At 37.4% G+C, this 25,160-nt stretch overlaps 1 protein-coding gene across 1 annotated transcript in view; it reads left to right on the top strand.

Moving 5' to 3' along the window:
* DCDC1 (doublecortin domain containing 1) overlaps window positions 1-12,145 on the top strand; it is a 333,646-nt gene extending 321,501 nt beyond the window's left edge. The window contains 4 exon segments of the mRNA XM_040980267.1: window positions 4,945-5,034; window positions 10,638-10,702; window positions 10,704-10,779; window positions 12,036-12,145. Of these exon segments, the coding sequence (XP_040836201.1) occupies window positions 4,945-5,034; window positions 10,638-10,702; window positions 10,704-10,779; window positions 12,036-12,145 (341 nt within the window).
* The last annotated feature ends 13,015 nt before the right edge of the window (window positions 12,146-25,160 follow it).

Raw genomic sequence — 25,160 nt, 5'->3', positions numbered from 1 at the left:
TCCTTGTCACTGGGAAGAACAAAACAAACAAATAAGAGAAGACCAGATGAAACTCGAAATGGGCTAATTGGGCAAGGCCATAGTACCCACTGGTGAATGTCAGGACTGGAGGCACATCACATCAGACTGGGCCGAGTACACACTGGCTGTGAATGAGAGACAGGGTAGGAGTTGGTCTGATGAGGAACTCTGGGAGTTCCTCTGTTATACTGTGGCTGCTGCTGGTGAACATGAGAGTTGAGGCTGGTAAAAGCCTAGGCCAATCTATGCTACAGTACCTGTTGTTAAATGTGTGGGTTGGTTGTGGGGATAGGCCCGGTTGAGCCAGTCTACAGCATTCACTGGTGGGTATGAAAGCCAAAATAGGATGCAGGCTGGACCAGGATAGGCCACAATATTCTCCAATTCACGTAAGGCCTGAGACTGGGGGCTGTCTAGACTAAGTTAGGCTGCTACACCAGCCAGCATAAGCTGGGACTGTGGTCAGACAGGCCAAGCCAGGCTGCTGCATTTGTTAGCAAATGTCAAGATGAGGTGGGCCAGGCCAGATGGGCCACAGCACCCATCAGCACATGCAAGACCCTGTGGCTGAGGGTGAACCTGATAGGGGAACTTCAAAGGCTTCACTGATAGGCTGCTGCTCCCATTAGTGAACATGAGAGCTAGCATTGGAGAGAGACTGGTCTGGGCAGGGCTGCAATACCTGTAGGGCTGCATGTGACCTGGGTTTTGGGGAGGGCCAGGCTGGGCTAGTCCACCACATTTGTGGCACTTGCAAGAACAAGAGAAAGTGCAGGTAACCAGGCTTTTTTGCAACTTCTACTTGCAAGGACTGGGATTGGGTGTGAGCCATGTTAGGCTGGACCACGGTACCCCAGGCAAGCACAAAATCTGGAGCTGGGAGTGGACCTTGTAGGAAAACTGTGGGTACTTCTCTGTTGGGTTGTTTCTCCTACTGGTGAGCATGAGAACCAGAGCTGTGTGTAGGTCAGGATGGAAAAGGTGACAGCACCCATTCACATACATGTGTTCTGGGTCTAGGCGGTTTGGGTTGAGTTAAGCAACAGCATCCATGGCTATGTACAGAGCTGAATGGAATGTGAGATCATCAAACTAGACTGCTACACATACTTCCGTGCATAGGAGCTAGGACTGGGGACTGGCCTAGTGTGTGTCCTGAGTAAGCTGTGCTTCCTGTTTGTGTGTGTAATGGTTGGGAAAGGAGGATTATAAGAGAAGGAGTCAGGGAAAGGAAGGGATAGTAAGGGAGAATAAAAGAAGGAGCAAGAGATTGGTTGATTCCATTTATTGATTCACTCCCTAAATGGTCACAACAGCTATCTCTCCTGTATCCCAGCTGCACTTGGTCATATTGTCCAGGTCTATCGCTACTATAACCTGCTGGAGGCTACAGATAAGGCCACTGTAGGTCAGTTGTTAGCACACTGGATGCTAATTCCATTGGAATTGAGGGCAAGGACTGTGCTTGAAATAACTCCTTGGTAAATTAAAGAGAGTCTTTGCTAGTAGTGCTCTAATATAATTTCTACTATTGCAGTATCCAGAGGAATGAGTTTGAGATGAAGAGTTTGGGATTTGGAGCCAGAAAACCAGAGTTCCAAAGTTAGCTCTGCCACTTGTTACCTGCAAGCTCTTAGGCAAGTTGCTTAGCTACTCTATTTGCAAAATGAAGACATGAATAGTTATCTAATTCAATACATTTTTATGAGGGTTAAATGAATATAACACACAAACATATACACATTGGTATATCTTTGTATTGAATATATATTTGATGCCTAATTAAATATATTTATCTGATCCTTATAAATGTAAGTATATTCATAAGAATATATATATAATGTTCTCTATTTAAAAACTAAGATGTACATATTAAATGTATCTGTGTATCCATTTGTCACTTAGAGTCTGATTGATGCCGAGCGTTCACTGAATGTTATTTAACTATAATTATTGTATGTAAGATATTTTTGTTTTGTTATCTAATGAGTTTTTAAATTATGTGACTCCTAAAGCATGCATTTTTTTGCTTTTATCTCTTAACATTATAATTTTAAATTTTGACTTCAAAGCTGATTGAAAACTATGTTTTTTATATAGGGGCTATTGAAAGTACACAACCATCTCTTTTCTCTTTCTACCATTGTCTATTTTTTAAGTTAATTAACTATTTCCCCCCTTTTTTATTTTTAAAATAAATTCTCTTTAGTTTTCAGGATACTGTTGCTTAGGCCCAGGATTGTTCCCTTCCATCCTCCCCCCACCATCTGCCTCCCACAATTTTCCCCTATAAGTCACACGTCCATCCATTCCACCATTTACTCTTGACTCAGGCTAATTGTGAATAGACTACTCATGAAATAAATGGCTTGGAATTGTGCCATCGGTTTGCGTTGAGGAATTTTAAAGAAATGGCTGTTGATCAGCATTCAGCACAGAACCTCCTGTGCAGCCAGTGGTTAAGAGCACAGGCTTGGGGGGCAGTTGTCCTGGGTTCCAATCCTCATTCTGCCACCAAAGTTGGTAATCTCCAGTTACCTCAACTGTAGAAGATGAAAAGAATACAGCACCAGAACCCACCTTGTGAGATGCATAGTTAGATGCCTGGTACACATTAAGTTTTCAGCATATGTTAATTTCTGTAACAGAATATTGCTAAGCTGTATCATAAATGACTTCTTTTTTGATGATCCTTAATTTCAGCAGCCCACAGGATCAGGAACAGAGTATCTTTTGCAGAATTTGAACCCCAAAATTTTGTTTTCTCTTTTACTCTGGCCTCTAGGAAACTCACAGCCCAAAGTATGCTTTAAGTGCAGAAAAAAAAAAAACCCCAAATAACAAAAAAACCCCAGGGATAGAATTTATTTAAGCTCAGAAAACATAAGTGAAACATAAGCCAACACTTATTTGGATGTTTGTCTAAGTGAGTATTTTAAGTGCTATTTGTTTTAATCACTTGTTATTTCTTTTCCTATTTCAGGCAGCAGAACGAGACAGATACTAGTATTCATTTGACAGCTGAGGGCACTGAGACACCTTAGCTTCACTCTAGTACATTCCTACACCCTTTTCTCTTCGACTTGGTTTCCTTCCTTCCTTCCTTTCTCTCTTTCTTTTTTTTCTTTCCTCCTTTCTTTCTTTTTTTTTTTTTTTTAAAGCACACAGCAGTTTGTTTATTTCCCAAATGACCACAATAGTCAGTGCTGATTCAGGCCAAAGCTAAAAGCTAGGGATTCAATCCAGGTGTCTCACATAGCTGGCAAGAGCCCAATCACTAAGCCATTCCTGTTGGTTACACATTAGCTGGGAACTAGAATCAGGAGCTGGAGTGGAGCCCACAAACCCAGACCCTCAGAAGTGGGGTGTGGCCCATCCCAGGATCCAATTTTTTCAAGATTTTATCTACTTGCATTTCTTATTTTTCCCCCATTCAAAGCAGATATTTTGGAAGGTCACCTCACATTTGTTTAAATAATTAAATGATGTGTAGGAGAAAAATTAAAATATTTATATACAATCCTATTATTTAAACTATTTTGATACATGTGAAGTTTTTGACCTAATTTATGCATTGACTTCTTATTTCCAAGTTATTTGTTTATTTTTTAAAAGACTCATTTTTTTTGTTGGAAAGGCAGATTTATAGACAAAAGGGGATACAGAGAAAAAGATCTTCCATCACTGCTTCACTGCCTAAGTGGCCTCAACAGCTGGTGCTGAGCTAATCAGGAGCCAGGACCTTCTTCCAGGTCACCCCCATGAGTGCGGGGCCCAAGGCCTCAGGTCATCCTCTACTGCTTTCCCAGGCTACAAGCAGGGAGTGGGATGGAAGGGGACAGCTGGAACATGAACCAACATCCACTTGGGATCCCAATACATACAAGGCAAGGATTTAACCACTGAGGCATCGTCACCAGCCCCCAAGTTGCCTACTTAAATGAAGCAATAAATGAAGAACAAAATATTTGGAATAAATAAGTGAATTCCAATTGCAATGTTATTCATCATTCATTGAACAAAACTTCTTGCTTCTTCCCCAGAAAACCCATGAGTGAAACAAAAATGTATTACTTTGAAAATCGGTGGCATCTGACAGTTTTGGTGGTGTAGTTGTGTGTGCTCAACCAGATCCTCAGAAATCTTATCACCACTTGGGCATTTAGTGGGGAATAATTTCTACGTCCATATGGTAAGTTTTTTTTTTTTTGGTTTGTTTTTTGCTTTCTTTCAAGTAAGCATATGAATTAAAAGAGGAATCAATTTTATGTTATCATAAGAGAATGAATTAAATGTACGTAATGTCAATATAATTGCAAAAAAGGAGGTCTATCAATTAATGTGTGTACTAGGATTGCTGTACTCCAGTATTTGTACAATTGTCTGTTTCTTACTAAAATGGAGTTTTCTTCATGGAAAAAAAATGTCTAATTTACTTGATAAAGAGATCCTTGGTCTATGAGACTGAGAATAATGGTACACATTAGAAAATAACAAATGAGCTTAATTCACACTGAAGACGACCTGTCTGCACATTTTCATTTTTAAGAATTGCACCCTTTAGGCAGTAGGTGGATGTTTAAAAAATGAATGGTTCCAAGCCAGGCTTTCATCACCTCAAAATAGTTTGTGGAAGTGGAAAATGAAATATGGCCACTGCATATGGTAAATCCATATAATAAAACAGCACTATTCTTCTTTCCCATGTTCCATTCCACAAAGAAATGCCTTAAGCTCTGTCATCTTTCAAATGAGGTTTCTTTTAATGACCCTTACCTTTTAATTACTTGTTTCTAATTGAATCTATTTCTTGCAGCAGAAAGTTCTTTGTAAAATATTGCTGCACATGATAGATTACTGTTGATAAAAGAACGCTAGATAAAATACCACGTATTATTTTTCTTATTTTAGTTTTACACAAAGTAAAAAAAATTAGAGAAATAGATGTGGCCTATATGGACAAAATTTTGACTGATCTAGATTCCATGAAGCACAAAATGAGACAATTAAAAGGTCAGTATGCACTAAGCCAAATATTACGATGTTTCATTCTAAAGGTAACTTCAACTTGCTGAGAGGTGTTTTTTAAATACTTGATATATAAACAATGAGGACTTTGAAATACTGCACAACAGAAGTCACTTGAAGAAGGTCTAAGATTTAATAATTTGGGGGGTTACTGATTTTATATTTGTGAATTTTGTATTAAAAGGAGTACCTGTTAATGTGTATATAGTAAATATATTAGGAAGCTCTCTAGGCCAGATAATCACCCCATTTTTTTTTTTTTGGAAATAATCTCTGAGCTAACATTTAAAGGTTTTCAAACCACTCTGTGAACAAAGTTGTTAGAAAATAAGCTATTTTTGTTTGTTTTATTCAGTGTTTAGTATTAATCATCAGTATTTCAAAAGGACTCCCTGTTTCTATTTATATTTCAAAAATTGTTTGAGAGGCAAAGAGAGAGAGGGAGGGAAACGCATACACCCCCACAGAGAGGGAGAGACAGACAGAGGCAGACAGCATGCCATCTACTACTTCATTCCCCAAATTCTCACAGTGGCCAGGTCTGAACAGGGGCCCAAGAGAGCTGGACACTCAGGAACCACCATTGCAGATACAAATGATTCTTTGTGGAGGAACACTACACTATGGACTTTAGTCTGGGAAGAAATCAGTTTCAAACTCTGAAATTGCTACAGTAGAAGCTTTTTTTTTTTTAAGATTTATTTATTTTTATTGCAAAGTCAAGATATGACTCTGATTTGAAATGAATGTTATTCCGTTTTTATGAAAAGAGTGTTTGGGTATAACGAAACACATCTATTTCTACAACAAAGCACTACTACTCCTGCATTTAGACATTTTCCATGGAATGTCTCAGAGACATGCTCACAATTCCAGCTCTCATATCACCCCCATACCTGTATTTCCTTGGTTCCCCCTAGCAGTCAATTCTACCACCATCAATCCAGGGGTTGTCACATAAACCTGGGATTTCAACCTTGACATAGCTCTCTGTCTCATACTTTGCATAAGCAAATGATCAATAATAACTCTTGTTACTTTAAATTTGACAAGTTGTGATATAAAATGAATTTCAACCATTTTCAGCTCTGCAATCATTACACAAGTTCAGACCATCATCATCTATTCCTCTGATTTTTGGAACAGCTTTTCAATTGGACTCCCTATTCCCAACTTTGTTAATAGTTTCTCTTCTAGGAAGAATGGTGACATTCTAGAAGTGAGGTGATCATGTCCAAATGCAAGGTGTTGTGTACTCCAGGCATCAAAGCATTGAAGCCACCCTGTTATCCCTACAACTGTCCCTTTTACAATGATTCATCATGATCTGGCTCTCTCCTCACCTGCCACACCCATCAATCTGGTTTTTTTTTTTTTAGTCTCCCAGACATATCATGCAGTTTCTTAACTTGGAGCTTTTGGAACAATTCAATACCCTCTGTCTGTAAGTGTCCCCTGTCCTGTTCTTTTGGATTGGTCCTGATCATTCTGTATTTTTCAGCCTATTTGCTAAATTCTTCCCAGAAACCTACCTCAATATCTTGAGCATGTAGCAACTGAACTTCCTTTCTGAGAGCCTTCTCCACATTATAAATAATTACTTGTTCATTTGACAGAATCACAAAAATAGGAGCTGTATTTATTTAACATTAAATTTATTTATTGAATTATTTTATGATATAGTTGCATATGCTCTGGGGTTTCCCTTACCCTGTCCCCAAATCCCCTTCCCCAGACTGATTTCCCTTATAATATTACAATAGTATATTCCTTCATAAACAGTCATAAGTCTATCATTCTGCTATTTAAGTGTATTCTGACATTGTAAGTATGGAAAATGGCAGAGAGTCAAGCATCCTATTAACAAGTTATATTTAACAGTTTTATTGAGAGTGCATCTTTGATTTGGAAGTAGAGATGCATACCGCATTGCATCATCACATCTGGATATGATAGTCTCTATTACACAGTTACTTTACATCCCCTTAAAAGAAACACCATAAAATAAACAGCAAGAATAAAGTTTAAAAACTTTACAACACCATGAATTTAAATGCCATGCTACTGAATGGCCTGTGTATCACTGAAGAAATGAAAAAGAAAATCAAAAACCTTCTTGAAGCAAACAATGTTACTGTGTGATCTTGGAGTCAGTGAGGAAATTAATGAGAAAAAAAATGAATGGATGAAAGTAAAAGTGAAAATATCAAGCCCCTGAGATGGAGCAGAAACAGTATGGAAAGGGGTATTAATCCTGTATTTTGCAAGGAGGTTGCATTGTATCAGAGAGAACATGTGGTGTTTTTCCTTTGGGGATTGGCTTATTTCATTGGGCATAAAATGGTCTCTAGTTGGCACCATCTGGCTGCAAGTGGTAAAATTTATTCTTTTTAATAGCAGAGTAATATTCTATGGAGTAGATGTACTACAATTTCTTTATCCATTCCTTTTTTGAGAGGCATCTGGTTGTTTCAATGTCTTTGCTATTGTAGAATGTGCTGCTGTAAATATAGGATTCCAGATCACTTTCTAATATGCAAATTTCATTTACTTTGGATATATTCCCAGAAGTTCTCTCAGCTCTTTCCATACGGACTTCCATAGTGGCTATACTAGCTTATACCCCTGCTAACTGTGAAGGAAGTTACCTTTCTCCTCATATCCATGTCAGCAGGTGTTTCTAGTAGAGTTCTGAAAGTAGTCCAACCTAACCGGGGTTAGGTGGATCCTCAGTGTGGTTTTCATTTGTTTTTCCCTGAGAGCTAGGAGCCTGAGAACTTTTATATATGTCTATAAAACCTACACATTTAAAACTGTGTGTTATGTTAAAAATGTTATCAGAAAAACAGTGGGACAGTGGATCAAAACACAGTACCCAGAAATAGACTCAGGTGCAAATGGAAATTTATTGTGTGATAAGATGATATCTCATGTCAACTGGGATAAACAAGAGCAACTCCTAGCGTAATAGCCATTTGTATATGTAGTACGTATTCCTACACTATTTGTAAAATACTGTTAAATGGATTTTATATTTCATTTTTAAATATGACATACAAAGACTATGTTAGAGCACTCACTTAATGTAGAGTTAAACGGTTATGGTAAGTGAATCCGCCAAATGAGCGAACCTACCTTCCAGAGGCAGATGATGCTGAGGCAGGCCAGGGCTCCCAGTGTGGAAGTGTACGGGGAAAAGCGTTCCAGGTGAGACTGTTAGCAAGAAAGAAGAGAAAGCACTCAGCTCTCTACCTTCTAAACAAAATATCATGCACCAAAATATCCTCTTTTTTTTTTTTTCCCATTTCCAACCAGAGAAGTCATCTGCCATTACCAATGGGACTCCATTCACTTGAAATGAAACATTAAGAGTAGAAGAGAGGAATGCCTCGTTAGGAGTTAGCTATTATCACTATTCCTGATCTCATTTTAAATAAGATTGAATGGGTGAAAACTGGATTATGAAAATTAAAAAAAAATATTTAGTACAGTTTGTTTAGCATCAATTTATGGTTTCTTGGCCTACATAGTAATGTTTTATTTGGTTTGAAAGATTTATTTATTTTTGTTAGAAAGCCAGATATACAGAGAGGAGAGGCAGAGGAAGATCTTCCGTCAGATGATTCACTCCCTAATTGAGCGCAACGGTTGGTGCTGTGCTGATCCGAAGCCGGGATCCAGGAATTTCTTTCAAGTCTCCCACATGGGTGCAGGGTCCCAAGGCTTTGGGCCATCCTCAAGTGCTTTCCCAGGCCACAAGTTGGATGGGAAGTGGAGCTGCCCGGATTAGAACCGGCACACGTATGGGATCCCGGCTCGTTCAAGGCGAGGACTTTAGCCGCTAGGCCACTGCACCAGGCCCGGTATTATTTTATTATAAAAGACTTTTTTGAAACTAGAACATTTTATGATGACTTGATATCTCTTTATGAAAATTATTATTAAATGCATCCATTTTCATTACATGTTCAGAAGAAAGCTGACAAATCAAATTAAGCATGTTTTTGTTTCATGTTTACTATTTCCGGTCTATCCTTTCAATAGTATAAGTTCTAAATTTTTTCTGGCTGAACTCCTTTTTGTTGAATGAAGTTTTATGGTTCAGAATGTTTTAAAAGTAAAATGTTTGCTGAACTTTTAATGTGTGTCATTCATCAGTGTTATCTGAAATCTATGCATAGAGTTGCACATAGAGCACATTTCCTATAAACATGTGTTAGATATCTGTAGTCTTCTCCAAGGCACGTTACCTAATGGCGCTGTCACTATTACTCATTCACTGATTGATTTGATTATGTTTTCTCCACATTTATGTCACATATGCATGTTTATTAGGTACAAAAGAACTTTGGGTTCTTTGCAAAGTTGTTTCTATGGCTTATTTTTGTTGTTGCTTCTGCATCTGTTATTTCTTTAAACTTGAATTACAAGAGCTTTATTCTATGCAAGTACTGAATTATTCTCAGAGTTCCATACATATCTATGGTCTGAAACTCCGCACCATAAGAATATCTGGGCAATAAAACTGAGAGTACAACTTAATTTTAGTAGTTCTAGTATTTAATCAGCGTGGGTGATACTTTCTCAAAGAAGTCTTCTCTGCCATCTAGGCTAGGTCAGCAACTCCTGCTGCGTGTTCTTCTAAACGCTGCTTCCTTGATGCACCGCCATTGCAGCCAACCAGCAGTGTAATCCTTTCCTGAAAGTGTGCCTTTCTCATCGAACCTGAAGCACTGACTCTGAAACATGTTTGTGGTCATTCAAGATAAGCCTGATCTGGAATTGATGCCCAATATAGGTTTGTGAAAGAAATAAACAAAAAGAGCATTAAACAAATTTTATGAAGCTCTACAATCAGTATGAAAGTCTGAGTATGCCTTTAACACAGAAAAAGAAATGATTTCATATGCGTGAATTTAAATCTTTTATAATGATTTTAAGTCACCTAGTTGAAAGAATGCATACATTTGAATCACTGCACTTATTAAATTATGCATGTAATCCTTCAGAATACAGTATTCCAATAAATATTTTCTCTCACCACAGCTTTTTAACAGCATAAAGGGCAAAGAAGAGGTGTCAGAAATTAATCGTGCTTGCAGGGTAGTATTAGTCAGAAAAAAAGAGCTTCTGTCTCTTGGGTTAATATTATTTTAGAAATACTTAATCCCCAGGCTGCAAAGCTAATTGTGGGGGAAAGGCTTATTATTAGTGAAGAGAACAAAACATATGTTCCAAGACTGGAAGAGATGATAGGGACTGTATAAGGTCATGAATTCTATTTGACTAAATTACTACTGAACCGTATCATGGCTATGAGGCTGGGGCCAGGGTGGAAGTCAGCATGCTATCTTTCTTTTCCATCTGCAGAGTGAGAAAGTATCTTCTGTCTATTTAAAGCCTGAAACTCTCATATGAAGGGTATTGTTGCATATTATTACCTTAGGCATCTTTGCTTTTATGATATATTTAGTATTTGGGCTTATGCTCCTGGGTGCAATAATTTATGCATAGAAAGCCAAGCCAATTTATTTGAAATCTGAAAGCCTATCAACAGAAACAACATTTGCAGAGACTTCTTTCCCCAGGGCACCATGTAGCAGCATGTCAGGCAGCCACCATAACTCCTGCCCAAAACCCCGTGTAGCCAGTTGGTGGTAGAAGGAGGCTGGACTGAACAGGCTCCAGATGAAATTAAACTCATGGAACTTACAAAACACGCAGAGGGACATTCTTTAGAATTGCGTACAGCAAAGGCTCTGTTTTTACATAAGCATTTAAAAGTTATAATATTGAATTTTAAAATTATGTTACTGATATATTCTTAACATCTGGCCAGTTATGACCAGATGAACGTATGCCAAGCATTGAGTTGGCATTTGAAGCATAGCTATATAAGACAGTCAACTCATAAGAAAGTGTGTTTTGTATGAATGGAGACCAGAAAGTATGACCTTAGCAAAGGAGAAAAAAGGGCCCAGTGGATATGTGCAAAGATAGTTATAATAAATGTAGTCCAGTTACACCTAATGTCTTTATTGCTCATATCTCCTAAGGGTATGTCTCAATGTGCAGAAAGAGCAAGAAGCAAAATACTAATTGTAATAGAGACATTCAAAAGTGAGAATTTCAAAAAAGTGATTTCAGTCCAATTGGTTAATCAGTCATGATTGCCTGACATAAAAAAAGTTGAAAAAAGAAAGGTCAGTTCTTAAGAGAGTACAACAGAGACCAGAGAAAATTTTTAGCTTTGTGGGGTTTCTCATCAAAATGATAGGTTCTTATTTAATAGGGATTCTCAAATTTGTGAAATGTGCTCAGTCTTCATCTTAGGCATTTGCCCAAGTCAAGGTTATTAGAAAAAAAGAAATTGACATCCCTAGAAATATGACTTCTTGCCAAGCTGAGAGGGATAAATCACAACCAGGGAATGAATGCAAAGCACTGAACTAAGACATGTTTGAAGCAGGAAGAAAAGCTGCCCAGCAGGGATCTGGCAAAATAAAATGATAGCTGTTGTGTTCCAAAGCACAGTAAGTTTGGGCTCAAACACCCCCTATGTATGCTCCCCAAAGCATTCCTTGGTTAAAGGAGGTGATATTGTGATTCTAATCAAAACTTACTTGTTAGATGCGGAGAAATTGCTCAGTAGGAGAAACACCAGGCAAGAGTCCAGAAATGCTTTTTTTTTTCTCCATTTCTCCAAATTATAAATGAATGTCCAGTGCTTTGCCAAATTGAGAACATTCTTATCATTTCTGCTGTTATTACTTTAATGGTTGTTATTGCCTTAGTGTATCATTGAAGCAAGGGAAGCTTACTAGAGTCAGGAGAGAAGAGGCTAATACACTCAGTGGTTACCTCGTAAGAATGTGTTCAATATAATTTGCAATTACAAGAGATGTCTGACTTTCCTAACATTATTTACACAGACCCTACAGATAGTTTCCTGAACATGGCATTCTCTGGGATTTCTTGACAGGTGTACCTTTCCAAAGTCCAAGAATAGCGGTCCAAAAGAAGCTTTCCTAAACGTTTGGTCTTAAAGCAGAGCAGTCACATAAGGCGCCCCAGACAAATGGGTTTGGATCTATAGAAATGGATGCAGACTTGAAGATGGCATTTACACTTGGGAAAAAGCCATCTCAGAGGCAAATCTAGTGTGAAAGGAGCATCTCAGTGTTACGGAGAATTGACGTGAAATACAAAATCAAACTTGGTTTTTGTCTCACATGAAAGAATAATTTTCATGCAGACCATTTTAGTGAATGAAGCAAGATTTATTAAAGATAGAAATTTGGTATAGCAATGGGAGGGGGTTCTAAGAAAGTAAACACAAGAGAAAAGAGGGGACGCAGTATCTTTGAAGCATAATTTTGAGAGAAAAAAAATCCATAATAGGAGATAACAGTTGCAGCCCTGAATTTTACTCCTAAGTTGCTCAAAACAAAAAGCCATCCGAAAGCTGTGATTGGTAACTTCTCATTGTCATGATAGGATTAAATCTCAGACACTCTCTTTGCTCTCTCATGATAAAACTGGAGACTCAAAGAAATAGAGGCTGACACTTTGATCTGGTCAAAGACAGTTCTGGGGAGACAGATACTTTGCATTCGTTCAAAGAGACTCCCTGGCTTCCTTGCTATTTTGTGATAAAATGGGAAATCCAAGCAAATGAGATTCACATTCCTATAGGGGTTCCCTCTAGCTGCCCAGTTACTATTCTTATGACATAAACCCAGAAGTCAGGAGGGATTTGGTATTTTGCTTCCAGACAGCAGAGTAAGGGAGAAACAAAACTTAAACATTTTTCAAAAGGACCCACTTTACTCATTTCACCAGAGACCTTGAACTTAACTATCTTAACAACTCGTCTAACTTCCTATCATAGTTCTGGGTTCACATCTTAGCTTGAACATTTCTGTATTTCTAAATTAGGAAGCTTGCTTCATTTTCTCATATGTGAAATAGGAATGTTACTTTCCTCCTGAAGCCGATGGATAATTAAAGGGGATGATGGAGTGAAAATGTGAAGCCTGATACTGTCAAATCTATGAATCTGAATACTACATTTGGCCAGCAGAGAGCAAAGTTAGTCAAATCAACCACAGCCAAATATTAAAACCTAAGGTTTAAGATAATTCTCATTACTTTTTAAAATCTAGTTCACAAAGATTGATCCTTCCCCTTGTTGTGAGCGATTCCCTAAAAATGTTCTATGTAAGGGAAGCAACAGCTGTCATGAGAGAAAAAACAGCCTACCAGAGTTTTAGATGTGGAGGAATTTCCACTTTCCAGTTTTATAACAGTGAGGAAAAGGAAAGCATTAGTCTTTTATTGTTTGTAATTTTACACATATAATACTAAAATTTGACATCTTATTTTAATCTTTTTAAAATACGTATTTATTTAAGTGAAAGTCAGAAAGAGAGAGGGAGAGACACAGAGCGAGAGGATCACTCCCCAAATGACCTCAGTGGTCATTTGAGCCAGGAGCCAGGAGTCAGGAGCTGAACTGAATCTCCCATGTGGATGGCAGGAAACCATGCACCTGGTTCATCTTCTCTTACTTTCTCAAGCCATTAGCAGGGACTGGAAAGAAGTGTAGCAACTAGGGCACTAACTGATGCCCATATGGGATGCCTGTGTCACAGGTAGTGCCCTACTCCATAACACTAGTCCTTTGTTTCAATCTTTACACGAAAACTTTGGGCACATAATAAGGGAATTTTGGTAATACTTCAAAAAACTATTTATTACCATATATTTGAAAGGCAAAGAGACAGAGACAAAGGTAAATGGACAGGCAGACATCTTCCACCCATTAATTCATTCCTCAAATGCCCACAATAGTCAAGACTAGGCCAACGCCAAGCCAGAAACTCAGACTGAATCTCCCACATGAGTGGGCAGGAAACCAAGTACTTGAGCCTGCCTGCTGCCTCCCAGGGTGTGCATTAGCAGGAAGCTCAGATTGGAAGCTGAGCCCGAACTTGAGCTCATGTACTCATAAATCGGATGCAGTCTTTTTAAAAGTCGCATTGATTGCAATAGTATTTAAAATAGCAGAGTTTTTTTTTTTTAATTTGTAAAGTGTTTTTGTGAACTTTTCTGGGACAAGACAAAGTCAAATAGAGATGAGATGGTGGTAGGGGTAATAAAAAGGCAAGATGGTGGAACTGACCAGGCTGGTTAACGATGATAAGAAGAACATAAGGAATAGCAGGGTATTTCAGGAATTGTGCCCCTGAAGATGGATCCAGTTTCAAGTGCAAGAGAGATCTTTTATCTTTTATAGGGGCTTTCAGAAAGACCCCTGAAAACAATTGCATCTCATAAGTTGGCAGCCAATTTGCTATCCTTCTAAAATAAGAGATGAAAATGTGGGAAATTGTAATTTTAAAACTACAAATACAATAAAGGAACTTTGTTTATGGAAAAAAAGCAAAAGTAATTTTTTAAGACTGTGCAAGCTTTTACAGAACAGTACTTTCTAGAAAAATTTTGCTTTTTTCTAAGTCATCATTCATATTGTAGATGTCAAGTCTTATAATCTATTCAACCACTACAACTAAAGGCAATAAGTTAGTGAGAGAAATCAAGTTATTGATAAATAAAAAATTGTACACCAGGTAAAATGGGCATAAGATAGCCAATCAGATTGAGGAAAGCTAAAACTTGCAAGAACTTTTCTAAAGATTTCATGCATCTGTATCTTGGGGTGACTTTTTAAATGACTCTCAGTGTGGCATATAAGGGCACTCCTTAACTATTAGTTCATCATAAGCATTCCATTTTTAATCAACTTCATATATGAAAGGTTGTGCATAGGATGTTATGAAGTATTAGTCTAACTTATGTCTGTGAAAAAAGTTTAGTAAACAATGTGCCATATAATTGACAAGTTAATATCAACTGTGGTGGTAGCAGTAGGAGAAATAAATTAACATATGCTCTATGCTCTCATCAGATTAACATTTCAATCGGCAAATTTTTGAAAACATATCCATGTTTTACTTGGATCTATAAGGAGAAGGGCACCCTTATGTTGATGAAAGTAAAATTCTTGGAAGGATAGTTTACATAAATAATGAACTTTTACTACTTTATCCTTAGACATTTTTATGAACTTAGGAAAATACTTTTTGCTACAATAGTTGTCAAAAGGTTATTTATTTGTACCAGATACAAGTTAAAATAATTATAGAAACTCATCAGTTGGGATTTGGTTAAATGAATTATTGCATATCTTATGGCATAATGCACTTCTGTAAACTAAACTCTCGGCAGCTGGCATTTGGCGCAATGGCTAAGCTGCTGCATGGGACATTCACATCTCATACCAGACTGTCTGGGCTTCAGTCACGTTTGCTCCACTTCCAATTCAATGTCCTAATCTTACACAACCCTGGGAATCAGTGGATGATGGCTCAAAGGCTCAGATTTCTGCCACCCATGTGAGAGACTGAATAGCAGGATCCAGGCTTTTACCTGGCCCAGTCCCCATCTGGCGGGCATTTGTGGAGTGATATAGCATATAGAAGATATTTACATCTCTTTCTATGCCTTTCAAATAAAATGAATAAAAATTAGAAATCAACCTTTAGGAAAAAATCACAATTAACATGCTCAAGATGGACTAAATGAAAGAAGCATACTATAAAAACACATGGAGCTAGATTGCATAAACATGAATATGTGTCTGCATTGAAAAAAAGGCTGGAAGGATCTTGTTAAGTATTTTGAGGGAGGTCATCTTGTGAAGGATTTCTATTCTTTGCATGTTTTTCTATATGATCCATGTTTTTATTTTTTATGAAAAATGTATATGATAAAAAAACTAATGTTCTTCTTAGAGAATTATTAACAGAATTAGTTGAGGATCAGTTTTAATAGCACAGATAGGACTTTTAATGTGAACTAAGAAGGTGACAGACTGTGTCTCTCAAAGGTAAGGGACAAAGCATCTAACATGTATGAGACACCACAAAAAACGCATAAAGCACATGAAATAGGTAATTCTTGACCTGAGATATAGAGAGATGCATGAATTTAAAATACATGGTAGTCCCCACATACGGTGAGCCTTAGTTGAATCCAACAGTTGTAATAGAATGCTACAGTTGGTGAGACTCAAATGACAACAGAACCTTATTTTTTCACAGTTTTGGATGCCGGATGTCCAGATCAGGGTGCCAGCTTTGGTTTTGGGTAGTTCTTCCAACCTGCTTCTGGCGATCTTTGTTGCCCTTACACCACCTTGTCTTTTATGTGCAAGGCGCTCCCATGTCTGTTCCTTATCTCAAGAGGAAAGCAGGACTTCTGTGTTAGGACCCCATGCTTATGACCTTATTTAACCTTAATCTACACCTGAAAGCCTTCCCCCATGGTCAAGGGGGGATAGGACTTCAATAAGAGTTTGAGGAGTCACAATTCAGTCCATAGCACTATCCCAGAGTCTTTGAATCACCAATTGCTTTTGAATAAAGACATAGGATGATGAAAGCAGTGGTTTGGGAAGATTAATGTAGGCTTTGTGCGCAGAAATATACTTCAGGTCCAGGAAATTTTCTGCACATTCTGCATATTGCTATATATTTTTTTCTAAAAGGAAACGTTATTTTTGATCTCTTCCTTTTCTAAGCTGAACATTTTTTTATCTGCAGTGTCCTGCATGAGATTCTTTGTGATCAGATACAAATGTATTCCTTCAGGCTCTTGGGCTGTCAAGAACTTCTCTGAAAAAAGGACTGTGTAGAACAAATCCGGCAGGAACGAGTGTAACTTTCACTAGGGCAGTCTGCTTATGGACACCAATTCCAATGGAGCTCAGAGTCTCAGGGGTGGGTATATTTTCTGGAAGAATGTGAAACAACATATTTTCAAACGCTTCACTCTACCTCCTATAATGAAACCCCCAGATGGTATTTGAACGCCATCCAATGCAGGCTTTTTTTCAAGTGTTTTTGCCTCTGTGGCTACTCTGGATGATTTAACCACACTTTTTCCCACCTACTCTTTGAACATTGCTAGAGCAACTCTCATGTCCAAGTGGTGTCAGCTCATCAGTCATCCATGCACCAGGGCTGCCATCCTTCCAGCGTTACTGGCTCTTTCTTCAAGGCCAATAGCTTTCTCTGATTTATGATTGCCCATGCCCCTCCTTAAACGGAAGAAAGAATTTGTTTTTCTCCTATGCTCACAATATTTCTGATTCTATAGAACCTCAAAATCAGTATGTAGTTACTTAGTCTAGAAGCAGTTCTGCAGATATGACTAGACACTGCCCATTTCAATGCAGCAAGCAAGCACTTCTCACAGGGAGCAAGCAACAGTCCTGAGACCTGGCCTTTGACAACTTAACTCTGGAAATAGTCTGCGGATGAAGAACTGTTCATAAAACATTGATCCTTGATCAAGAACGGATTATAATCATCTGAAATCTTTAATTTAAATTTTTTACTTTAAATAAGATACTTCGGTAATTTAGAATACCTTTGAAAACAGAACTAAAAATGCCTTAGAGATAAAAATTGCCTATGTATTCTAGAACCTAATTGTACTGAAAATGCCTGATTATCAAATACATTTTAGAAAGTTGTTGTAAAGTTATTGACTCTTGGTAAAATCTAAGTAAAATACTCATAGGTTAAATCTGCATTTTGCCTTCAGTATAAGTTTTCTGTGAAATTACATGAATTTTTCTGATTATAAATGGAAAACTTGATCAATGCAGAATAATAATTTTGTGGCAAAATATAATTACCTTGTTCTGGGATCTTCACAAACTTTAACTTTCTTCCAAACTCCTACTCATGCATGGTCTCAGAGCAGCTCCCTCTTACTTCCAACCCAGCAAGGAATGCAACTAAAATATCAAAATAGCTACTATTCAATTCATCCAAATTCATCTCTTGCCCAGAATACTTGGTGAAAACTGCACTCTTTGCCTTAACTCTCCTCTGATTTCACTTCTTACTACTAATTCGTTTCCCACATTCAGAGTGTAGTGATGTCCCCAGTCCTGCTACCTGGCATGCTACACTGCTGTGAGTTGAGGGCCATTAAAAGGTCTGCAGACAGAAGCACTGCTTGAAATTTGGGGATTGATGTGACCAGGCTCCTGCATTTTGAGGGAGAAGATTGCAATTACCTGGGGAAGTGAAAGTCATATAGGCAAGTTTAGGAGCACCTCACTTTCTTCCCGCTTGCTTATATACAAAACCAATTCACATATCCTTAGAGTTCACATTGTAACAGAACCCTCAGAATTATGGCAACATGTTGGCTAACATTTGTAATGCTGCTAATGTTTTTCAACTGTTTAAGTACTTCTATAAATGTTTCAAGGAAAATTTTGAGGAATTGGGTAAGGTACTTTTAAAAATTGTGTACTTGCCAATTAAGTACAAAGGCTTTCTTGTATTAAATATTTATTTATTTATTTATATACTTACTTACTTGAAGGCAGATCATCAGAGAGAGGGGAAAGAGACAGAGTGTGTCGTGTGTGTTTCCATTCAATACTTTACTCCCTTAATGGCTGCAATAATTGCCCTGGCTGAAGCCAGAAAACAGAAATTGCGAGAAAGTCTCCCACATAGGTGGCAGGGGCCCAAGAACTTGTACCATCTTCTACTGCCCTCCAACCCATTAGCACCTCAACCAGCACTGCAATATAACAAAGAGCGTCAGTGTGTCAAACAGTAGTTTAATCAACTGTGCCACATTGCAGGCCTCAAAAGTCATTTTTAAAAAGATTTATTTGTTTTTACTTGAAAGGCAGATTTACAGAGCAGATAGAAAAAGAGAGAGAGAGATCTTCAATCTACTAATTCACTCTTTTTAAATTTATAAACAATGAGTTTTAAAAGAAAATGTAACTACATGGAAAATATTAATCACACTTAATTTCAAATTAATATGATTACAGCTACTTTAAAATCTATTCATTAAAAAGGATTGAAAGGAAGTGTGTTGATGGCATCAATGTTTAGGTGGTAGGACTATGTAGTGGTTTTTTTTTTAATTTAAAATTTTTGAATTTTATGGCACTAATTCACTGTTAAATGGCAGAATAGATAGAGCTGAACCAATAGGAAGCCAATCCTGTCTGAAGCCAGGACTCTGGAGCTTCTTCTGCATCTTCTCTGTGCAGGACCCAAGGACTTGAGCCATCCGCTGCTGCTTTCGTAGGTCATAAACAGGGAGCTGGACTGGAACTGGAGCAGCCAAGACATGAAACAGTGACCCCATGGAATACTAGCACAGTCGGTGCAGATAACTAGGCTGCTACAACACCACATAGGCCTCCCTCCAAAGACTTCTAATCACGGAATCACAAAGCCAGAGAATTCAAGAATAAATCTTTTATTTCCTAGTCGAGGAGACATTTGGTTGTGTAGTTAGTTACCTGTCTCTTCTGGGTTTGCAAAAATGCTAGAGTCTAGTCTCCTCTCCTTTTTCATTCCAGGTCATTGATCATTTATATGGATATATGTATAAAATATTATAGATTATATTATAATCACATATAATGTTACATATTTATATTAAATATATTGTACATCTTATAATAATATGTGATATATAATAGTATTTATATAAATATACATACATATAAATATGTAATATGGAAATGTATAACATATGGATTATAAAACTTTATATTTATAAATCAAGACAATATTATTTATATAAATATATATTATCATAATGTATGACATGTGATGAATATATCTCTATTTAAAGCACTTCCAAGAAGACTAAATTTTCAATTCAGGATTTTTCATTTTTAGGAATTTCTTAACAACATATCCTTCATGCAAAAATAAAAAAAGTGTAAAGAAACTTCCATTGAAGAGTACTAGAGTTCATGCTTCTTTAACACTTCAGGAAACAGTTGTATAGCCCTCTTCCCATTACCTGTGTATCATTTTCAATTACAAATGAGTGACTCTTCAAGCAGGACGGTAGTTCCCAAGGAGCTGAGCCCTTAATGCCCAACTGGTTGGTGACATCCCAGGTTCCAGCATGACTATCCTTGTATGCTGCAGTTGCTGAGGATTGTTCCACTTATCTCAGTGGCTGACTTAGCAAGCACTGTGCACTCCAGAGAGCTCATGCAGTCCTGGCATGATGTAGAATGAGACATGATTCGACTTGGTTTTATAACCCAAAAAGATACAGCTCAAAGATTGTACGCAACTGGGTTTTATCACCCATTATGGTGATGTTGTTATGGAGTGCATGATTTTATTTGAAATATAGCAAGAAAGAGAGAGATCTTACATATGTTGGCTTATGCCTCAGATACTCACAACAGCTAGAGTGGGCCAGGTTGAAGTCAGAATCCCACGTCAATATTTGGGTTGCCACTTGATGCTGCCCAAATTGCACATTAACAGGAAGCAGGTTTGGAAGCAGACGTGAGACTCAAACCAGGCAGTCTTATATGAAATGCAAACATCTTAGCCACTGAACCAGATATCTGCTCCCGATTTTAAATGATTATCCTTCTCTATATCATCTATTCTACATAGGGAAAATTAACTTTATATATATATGTGTGCTGAACCTCATTGTTAATCATGTTTAAAGAATTCGATCAAAAATCAGTTATCCTTGAACCTCATGAAGGGGGGATAATTTGCAGAAGTGGCAGAGAAACTTCATTTTGAAAGTATTCATTTAGAATGAATTCTGATGAAAGACTCCACTGACTTCCTACTTTTCAAATTATTTCAATTTCAAATTATTTAAAGCAATATTTTATGAATATTAGTTACATTGTTTGAAGATTTATTTTCTTTAGCACTAAGTAAATATTTGCCACTTTTATAACCTATTTCTTAATAGTTTTCTTGTAAATAATAACAATTGAAAAGTGAGTATATCTGTTAGTCAATGAACTCTTATTTCCCATATCATTTGTTTTGAAAGATTTAAAAGCTCATTCTTTAGCTGGGTCTACATTAGCAGAGAAATAATCCTCAGGAAATTATGAAAATGTTCTATCACTTTAAAGAAAACTAAATTATATGGAAGTAAAGAGACAGCTTTCTATGTATCTGAATGTACAGCTTATTGAAAAATAAATATCTGCCTTCCTTTCCTGGAAAAACCAACAGTCTAATTAAGAATATGAACCTATTGGAAATGATTAAGCACAAATGAACAGTAAGAAAATGAAATGTGGTAGAATGAACTTTCCCATTCCCCTAGCTGTTTAATGTTTCATGTGCATGAGATTAGCTTTTGTTATACTCTACCACCCTTGCCACATTGTGTCCATTGGGCTTCCCTGATATACAAACCAATGGTAGTTTTCAAGCAAGCTAGCCAAAAGATTGTCCAAACCTCAGAGAGGAATGTAAGTTGCCTTCCCTTCCCGGAAGCGAGCTTGTCCTCAATAAAAAGTGTGGAGATGGGGGCGGGGGATGGGGAGTGTAAACATTCTCTCAATCATATTCTTCCAAGTTAGCTATCAGGACATTGGGCGAAGTTATGTAAATAAATATCAATTTTGCATATTCATTTGTGTAAATACATGGATTACTATTCTAAAAAATGTAATTCTCCCCTTAATAAAGTAGGTTACTCATATTACCTTCATGGCGGAAGGAAGAATTGATGGTTTTCTCTGATTGTCTAAATTGTTTCCAGTGAGTGACATGTGTTCCAGAAAATCTGATGGATTTTTTTTAGAAACTTAATTACATAGTTGTTCTTCGGACACCTCTGTTGCTGGTTCAATTTTACTAGTTTTCTGAAATAAGTTAGAAATAATTGGTTATTTAAAATATGGATATATAGAATAGTTTTAAAGAGACCTCTCACTACATATATATGTGTGTGTATAGATGTACACACACACACACTTATTATGGAACATTAAATTAATCACTTGATTTGTGATTTTTCTGCAAGCTTCTGACCTAGCAATGTAGTTACAAAAACAAGTGAAGCCTATGAGTTCTAACAAAACACTTTAGGAATTAACTTTTTTCGCACTCTATTGTCAAAAACATTGATAGATGGAAGTTAGTCAGATAATCTCATTGGGTTTTTGAAAATTGAATTTGATTCAGCAAACCAATTCAGTTGCTATTAGAATGCTTGCTTTCTCACAAAGTCCAGCAAAGTTAAACAAGAGTTTTATGATGCTTATCATACAGTGTGAATGCTATTCTTACGATTGTGGTTTCCATGCTTCCAGTGAGTTCAGGTCATCTTCCACCAAATGCCTAGGAGGAAGCCCTCCTTAGCAACTTCTGTTTTTACAAAACCAGAAAAAATATTAACACTATCTGATGCAGTAAGCAAGTCAAGTGCGTAACAAGAGTCCAGTGTGGGAGTCAAGGATTCCTGAGGGATTGTGAAGGTTTCTATCATCCTAAACTTGTGATTTCCCTTTAGTAAATATATGGACTTCTCTCTTAAAAGATTTTTGTAAAGCAGATTTGAAGTGACTGACAGAGATCAGAGCAAATTATACCAGATTTCAAAGGCAGCAAGCCCCATAAGCCAAGGCACCATCTTCCCAAACATCCCCTTTGGCCAAGCTAACAACTGAATCCCATCGGAACCGTCATGCTGTGCTCTGGGTTTTGCTGGTATGACCCTGTGTACGTGTTCTTAATGTCTGCAGTGATACGCTGATTATTTACCTCCTGTAATTTTTTGTGGTCTGTTTTACTACATTCCACATTTTGTGCAAAATGAAACTTTACCTTCAGATTGGATCTTTGAAAGGCAATGAAACTAGCTGCAAAAGAAAATGTAGCTGAAACACTGTTTTCAGATTTTTCTTTCGAGGAGAAGAAAAGGAGAGTGACTGCTTATTGAAACATAATTTAGCAGGGTCAATTTATGTAAAATATATATGACATATAATTTGATGCATTAAATAGACCCCTTTGCCACCTAATGTTAAATTTGATCCCAGTTGACGTTTTCTGATTCATCCACCACATTTTCCCAATCTCCATGTTAAAATCCTCCATCTACTGGATAAAAATGAAGTGGCTGGTGGTCACGAAGTATCACAGAATCAGTCTTTCCTCCTGTACTTCCATTTTAGGTTTCCTTTTAGTGACAGTGCAGGACAGTTTGGGGAACACAATAAGGCATTGTTCATTCCTGGTATGTCCCAGTCATTAAGCTATGTGCCTACTGGAAACCAAAATCTTATAAGGAGTCTTTTGTCAGACAAGGATAGAAAGAATCCTTAACTAGTTTGGGTATCAATCTGATAAGAAAAGAAGCATTTTTGCCCACTATTTGTTTCTTAGAAGAAAGAAAACATTTTTTAAATGGCAGCAAAAAAAAATTTTTTTAGATTCTGCTCCTGGTGAACATTTTCTGTAGTAATGTTCTTCCTCCCTCTGCTCCTCTGAAAGCCACTCGCAGCTGTCTCTGAATATAAATTGCAACCTGGCTAGGTGTGTACAGAATGGCTCAGCTGGGCTTGCTCCTCAATGCTGCACTTTAATATGATGCAGGAAGGCAATATATCATTTCTACTGAAGGGGGCTCTTGCTCACCGCTGTGATAAGGCCTAGCATTTACTCCCAGTCTGCAAATCAGGAAGGCTGCATCAGTAAGTTCCTGTCACCTCCAACAGCATAAGAGCCAAAGCACATTGAGGTGATACTTCACGTGTTACATCAACAGCAATTTGCCCTACTGCAGGCGTTTTCTCTGTTATGTGACAGTGGAGATGTGAAGGTATTCAATAGCAGCTTCATGCCACATAGGAGACAAAAAAAGCATGTGATTCCTATTTTGATTTTTTTTTCTTTTTTGGCAATAAGAAAATCAAAGTAAGAAGCATTAGGGAACTTGTCCCTAGTCAAAAAGTGAGCCAAAAGGACTCGTATCCAGCTGGGCCTCTCCTTAGAAGGTCTCGATCACAATTCCCATCAAGACAACCTTTATACATTCAAAATTCCATGGAAACGAAAGCATGTCTTTAGTTGTAAAAGTACCCACCATTTTACTGCCAGGGAACAGCTGATTTGCTATGAAAATGGCATAATTTCACCCTGGATCAAATGTGCGAATTCTTGTGAAGTCTTCGCTGTTGCATGTGAATACGCCTGAAGCGAAAATTGGTATTATCACACGATGCTGTATCAAGCACTAGGAGAGAGAAGGCAAAGATCTTAACTGAACTTTCCTATTACTAGCAAATGGGATTTTAGATGTAATATAACAGTCATCAACACATCACGTCTTACCAGCAAGGCGGCAACACTTACTTAGATGATAGCCTGCCCAGGGTATATTGGCAGCTCATGGCCACCTGTAACTTACATTAGGAATGATCCTGCTTTTCCTTATGACTGACTTTCTTTTCTCTTTTGTTGGCTAGAAGGTGGACTGGGAAAATTTTACTGCACTTTCAGGAAAGACTGTAGAATCAGAAAATTCCAATTCTGCTCAGCCCTCCTAGGTTTTTAATAAACACAGCAATTTCCTTTGGGGACATATTTGTCAAATTTGAATCAGATTCATGTATAAATATACATGTCAAATTTCAATATCTTTCCATCAACTGAAAACTGTTTATTATTAAACACTAAAGCAAGCATCTCCAAGCTATGGCTTTCTCCAGAAATGTATTTCCTGCTGGTTCCCAAACACCCTTAAAGTGATCCAGATGTTAATCAACAATGTACGCGTGAAACCTAGAGCTTACTGCCCACCTCCAAACCAGGAAAAAGTTGCATGTAAGAAAGTTAACATTAAGCCACATGTCTGAAAGTTTGGCAAACATTTTGAGATTAACTGACAGTATTTATACACGAGAGACACTTTATTGTGTATTGCTGTTCACTTTGTAAAACAGGACATATCCATCTTGATTCAAAATGCAAAGGTGGCTTTTTCTTTTAGGCCAAAAATTTAAATTCCTCTTTTTTCCCCCTTAATTGCTCATAATAACTAAGTATTGTTTGGCGAAAACACAGCAAAACAGCAACAGAAAGGTAAACATTGCATTTATGGTCTTGCCACAGAATTAATTAGCAATTGTGCCTGTATCTGCGGCAGTTCTTATGAGTGAATCTTTCATAATAGCCCAGGTGTGCTGAGAGTCCTTGAGAGAT

The sequence above is a fragment of the Ochotona curzoniae genome, unplaced genomic scaffold (assembly GCF_017591425.1).
Source record: "Ochotona curzoniae isolate NIBS_2020 unplaced genomic scaffold, NIBS_Ocur_1.0 contig_3432, whole genome shotgun sequence".
NCBI classification, from domain to species: domain Eukaryota; kingdom Metazoa; phylum Chordata; class Mammalia; order Lagomorpha; family Ochotonidae; genus Ochotona; species Ochotona curzoniae.
Note: the sequence above shows the minus strand (reverse complement) of the source record. Positions and strands in the feature narration are given on the sequence as shown.